At 38.8% G+C, this 5,469-nt stretch overlaps 1 protein-coding gene across 1 annotated transcript; it reads left to right on the forward strand.

The window, feature by feature from the left end:
* The first annotated feature begins 3,413 nt into the window (after positions 1-3,413).
* On the forward strand, positions 3,414-4,788 carry LOC147639141 (uncharacterized). The gene is made up of 3 exons (XM_086782849.1): positions 3,414-3,748; positions 4,064-4,110; positions 4,641-4,788. Exons 1-3 carry the CDS (start codon positions 3,607-3,609, stop codon positions 4,785-4,787), a joined length of 336 nt encoding a protein of 111 aa, XP_086638975.1. The 5' UTR covers positions 3,414-3,606; the 3' UTR covers position 4,788.
* Positions 4,789-5,469: the final 681 nt, after the last annotated feature.

Raw genomic sequence — 5,469 nt, forward strand, 5'->3', positions numbered from 1 at the left:
TCAAGAGTAGAGAGCATCTTAATGGTGAGGCAAATTGCTGACACCTGATTAGCTTACCTTAGCGCCATTAGCTGAGGAGCTGTTCCAATAGCACAAGACTCCCGGGCATGCACACAAGTCCACTCAGGATTGCTGCGCGAGCGCACCTTTTTTTTTGGTGGAGAAGGAAGGTGATGAAAACTTGACACAGCAAGTGCATGACACAGAAAAGAACACCCAAGCGATAGGACATGCGCCCAACCGTTTCAAACAATCATGCGGAAGTGGTTCTTTAAATTCTTATTTTTTTACAAAAGAGTTTTGTTTTGTTTTTTTTGGATTTCAAATTTTTTCTATCAAAAGAGTTATCAACAAAGCTATTGAAAAACAACTTCCAACCCATAAAAGTGTAGAACCTATTCATGCTTCCACCCCATAGTGTTTGTGTACGTAGTTCATGAGTTCCCTAGCGAGGACCGGCAGAGTGATCCACAAAGTTGGTAAAAAGGAAATCCACATTAAGGGCTTGCCGTATGTGTGGTACAACTCTTGAGGATGGACGGCAAGCATTCTGGAGTTACCTTGCCATCATAGGATTTTGGAGAAAAATCGGAGAAAAATCAATAAATGGATAGTAACCTCTTTGGTCTTAAGGATCACATGGGGTACTTGGCTTTTAGGGAAACAAATGGAGGAAGGGGAGGAATTTACGATCATAATTAATCTAATTAGATATGTATGCTTATAGAAGTTGTCTTACTAGAAATGATTATTTTTTGAAATGGGACTATTCCATGGGATTAACTTTGAGGAAATCGGACATAAATGTATAAATAAATGTTGTTATGTTTATTACATCAATAAACTCAACAATAATGCATATGTTGAACTATTACAGTCACTATAGGGGTATCTTATATATATTGAGTGTAGATGCTAGTACATACTACGGCAACCTAACATTCATCTCATAAAGGATTTTAAATTTTAAGCCTTATAGCTTTTAAAACTTGCAAAGCCTAGATGATGACCAATTGTTAGTGCAGTAGCAAAGAGAGAGAAAGGGAATTGACAATGGGCAACCAACGACAAAGAGAGAGATAAGGAGAAAAGGATAGTCTCACCAATAGCACACAAATAGCAAAGAGAAAAAGAAGGAAATAGATTGGAACTAGATTTTTTTAAAAGAAGAAAATCTTTGTTAACTCGTCTCCACACCATCGAATATGGATTACCTAGATTAAGAAGCTGTTAACAATTTTGGAGTAGGAGAAGAAACCTGAGTCCTTGCTTATTCCATCTATATGCTTGGATTTTGGTGGAGAGGATGAGGAAATCAGATGATGGTTTTGGAGAGAGGTTTTGAAAAATGTGGTGAAAAAGAGGTATTATCCAATGGATAAAACTCCTTTTAATGGTCCCCAATCAATTTCTGACAATGCCCCAATTCTTTAGTTCCGTGTAAGTATTCCTCATTTGTTTGAAGCTATATTATTTGCCAAAATTCAGGTCTTTTACCTTCTTTGCTCTAAATAGTTGCATAAAATTTTACAATTGAATTTTCTTCAAAAATCCTTCTTCTTTAGTGGTCCCAAAGCTCTAATACCAGTGCCAGGACCACTGCTTTTGTAATAGAACATAAATTTATCCATGGAAATATTTATGTCTACATTACTGACCACCTTTATGAAATTATATTTGGAACACATAGATAGTGAAAATCAAGGTTTCTATATCATCACATACATAGTGAAGAAAACTTGAATTTTTTGGGGATGACATTGGTTACATCTAGGCTTTTCAATTCATAGGCCAAAAACTACATTCCTAATGCACAGCTATTTGGGCTATAGTTGGATCAAAGGCTTAAATAAGCTAATTTCTCATTGCTTTTTAATTTTTTTGGATGTGCATTACTTCACAAACATATCTACGGTGCAATAAAATCCATCTTAGGCTCAAAACAATTAGAACTCCAAAATTTAGGTCTTAATGATAGTTTTAAGGTATTTAGTTCTCTTTAAAAAAATAACTTTGAGGATTTTTATAGCTAATCAATCAATCATAGATTACGACCTAATCTTGCACACATGTTCTGTACAATGTTATGCGTTGCTGGTACATTTTGTGAAAGCCAATCACATATACACCTATCCATTTAGGCACTTTGTCTTAGATAAAAGTTTACAAATTTTTAACTATATTCATTCCTCGAGAATAAGAGAATACTTTATGTAATTCTAAACACCTCGTAAGGCTTTAAATAGAATATCTAGTCATTATATATAATAATAAATACTAGTTTCATAAGTTTCTCACTAGATGATCCAAATATAAGAAATGGTTTATATACGATGTTTTGCTATTAATACAGTTCTGAAAGTTGACACCATCAACTTGTTTTTAGCTAAATTAAAATGTTTACATATAAGCTCACAATATTGTCATATTTTGGGTTTCAAAGACTCAACAACTAAAAAGATACTCCAAGAAGGAAATTTAATTGAATTAATTATTAATACAATAAATTTTTTTGTCTTGAAAAATCTATCTCTCAACTCTTAAATACTATGTAAGGTTTAGGACAAATTTCTAATAAGTCTAAATCATTTTTTTCTTGCATGTAACACCTACATAAATTTATATGTTATATATAGGTATGTATTTAGGTAGCACATATATTTATGTACCTATACTTACACATATCCATATATATATATATATACACATGTACATATACATTTACATACATATTATATATATGTATATACATGTATGCATGTGTGTATGTGTAAATACAAACACACCCACACACCCACAATGCATTCCTATATGGGGATCTTTAAGGCATACCCAGAACAAATCTACCTAAATATGCTAGGTTTGCAAGCAGGCAAACCTATAGAGACACCATTGCATAAATATCAAAGTTTGGATAGGTAGAGGTAGCCCAACCTATGGAGACACCATTGCATAAATATCAAAGTTTGGATAAGCAGGGGCAGCCAATGACAAGATCGAGGCACAATTATTTGGCCTTGATTTAAGTGAACTAGAACTACTCTTAGTGACTTTGTCTTCTAGTTAAGCATCTCAAAAAGCTACACTAATCTAATATGGAAAGTACCATACAATATGTAATAGTAAAGGAGCTACATAGTAGTACAATTTATATCTTAAAAAATCAATTGAGCTAGTATTAGGGCTAAATAGTACACACGTGACACACGTATCTTAAATTTTCAACTTTACGTGATCACTGATCACTTGAAGAATTTAACTTCTATATGCGTAGTATTATAATTACACATATATATGTTAAAATCTTCTACTTCAAATTACCTACTTGAAGGATACGATTTTTTTTAATACATGGTATAACATATATGAAGTATATGAAGGCAAGGTTACTGGTTTGGCGTCTGACACAACAACAAAGACCGTCCGTCCCGGAGAGTGAGAGTTCTGCAGGTCGTGCACGCTACAAGCACATCCTCCTCCTCCTCCTCCTCCCGCCTCCCTCTCTCAACCGCATTTCTAGGCGGAGACCGCTCCTGTTCTGCCTTCCACACTCTTTAACTGCATTCTTTCCACATACACAGAATGTCAAACAGATAGAATGGCATTATGGCAGCTCCATCCCTGGCAGTTGCTCGTTGCCTCTGGCGGGTCCCACCCCGTAGCTTCGCACTGTTACTGCTGCTTCTGCTTGTGCTTGTCTTGTCCTTGCGTCCGAGGGCGTGGGTGGTTCTGCTCCTTGACGGAAACGGTCTGTGATTTCTCATAAATTTATAAATAACTCCCGCCCCTTTTCACTCGAACTTCCGTGTGAATTTTTTAAAAAATCCAACTCTTCTTCCATTCTGACTCAACGGAGTGGGAAAGAATAAGTGCCATGCATTCTGTGTGTGCTCCTGTGATTGAGAGAGAGAGAGAGAAAGACAGAGAGAGAGACGGAGGGAGGGAGGTAGGCTGGATTCTATGTGTGTGTGGCTGTGTGTGTGTGTGTGTGAGAGAGAGAGAGAGTGAGTGACAGGGAGGTAAGGAGGGAGATTCATTTCTTTGTTGATTTGGCTTCACGCAGAGGCACCTCAAAGCGAGCGTTACCTGAGCGACGTGATCCAACTCGAGGTAGTTGCTTTTACTGTCGTTGACATCAGCTAGAATAATTGAAATTTTAAGCCACACAACTTCTGTATACTGTGACACTTTCTCTCTCTAGTCAACAACCACCCTCCCCAGCACTCACACACACACGCGCGCGCGCGCGCGCGCACACACACACATGCACTCTCTAGGAAAAATGAAGCCCTACATGATACCACAACTGTGTGTCGTCTTTGTGTCTCTGTCTTCTTCTCTCTCTCACTCACATACACACGCACACACACCCACACCAAGCGTAGGTACATCCAAGCCAGATAGCCGTTCACAAAGGCCAGTTTTTTCTTAATCGAAGACAAGCAGGCCACCAGCACCCAGCTGCCTATAACGTTCTTCCTTTTCGAGTGCCTATAGTACTCTAGTGCTATACTAGTGTACAACTGTGGTGCATAAAGAGGATACACTCTTTTTCCACAAGTGGGAAGACAAAAATGTTTGACGATTTTATGTAATATTATTGCAAGACCCATCACAGAATTGTGATTTCCGCAATGCAGAGACAGCCGGGATCAAGGCCCCCACACTGCCACAATGACTGCCCGGGGTGCCCTGGTGAATGCCTGGCCAGGCCCAGCTTCGTCTCCGGCGCCCACGGGTCTACGTCCGGCCTGCACGCAGTGTGGATATGCACCTGTGTAATTTAGCTTCATCTCGCTTTTAATGGAAATATTCAATTTGCTTAAACTGATCGCTTCAAACACAGCATGGCCGGTTCATTTCTCATAGAGCACTCATTGCCATTAATTAATCAAATCGAGTTATTTAACTGCACTTCTTTATTTTCATCAAGGTATATACTGCAAGATCTGCTTTCTTGCATGGAGCAATGTATTTCCCTAGTAGACCTCGCGTCCTTTTCTGTACTTACATGGTCGTGTTTAAATATGTGGTCGCTATCGAAGCACGAAGCATCATGATTCCAGGAATAGGTGCCCTGCCAATCTATTACGAATACGGCTCTCACTCTCTCTAATTTGTGGTCAAGTATGGCTCTCTTGCTCTTGCGTGGAGTAACAATTGTGCCCCTCTCTGTCTCCCTGTCTCTACATTAGGGTCGATCTGTAATGCTATCGTAGATGAGGAGAGGCTGGGGCTCTGCATGGCATGTGTCTTCTCTGGACGGGACTTCTCTCTCCTAGTTAGGTGGCCGTTCTCTCTCTCCTCTTTCTCTCGCTCTCTCTCTCTCAGGGCCTGTTGTGTGCACGTCGGTAGCAAAACTCATTCCTTTGAAATCTCAATCGCGTTATATTTGTAATTACCAAATACTGATCTCTGTCCCTCTCTCACGCAGAACTCCTTATGCAACGAAGGGAGACTTTCTTATGT

This window comes from Cibotium barometz, chromosome 4 (assembly GCF_041138505.1).
Source record: "Cibotium barometz isolate CiBa-2024 chromosome 4, ASM4113850v1, whole genome shotgun sequence".
Lineage (NCBI taxonomy): Eukaryota > Viridiplantae > Streptophyta > Polypodiopsida > Cyatheales > Cibotiaceae > Cibotium > Cibotium barometz.

What these genes read in the sequence shown, in the direction of transcription:
- LOC147639141 (XM_086782849.1), top strand. Translation starts at nt 3,607, where the DNA reads ATGGCAGCTCCATCCCTGGCAGTTGCTCGTTGCCTCTGGCGGGTCCCA. An exon ending in TCTGCTCCTTGACGGAAACG is followed by an intron (nt 3,749 to 4,063) that starts GTCTGTGATTTC and finishes GGCTTCACGCAG; the next exon opens with AGGCACCTCAAAGCGAGCGT. An exon ending in GCGACGTGATCCAACTCGAG is followed by an intron (nt 4,111 to 4,640) that starts GTAGTTGCTTTT and finishes TCCGCAATGCAG; the next exon opens with AGACAGCCGGGATCAAGGCC.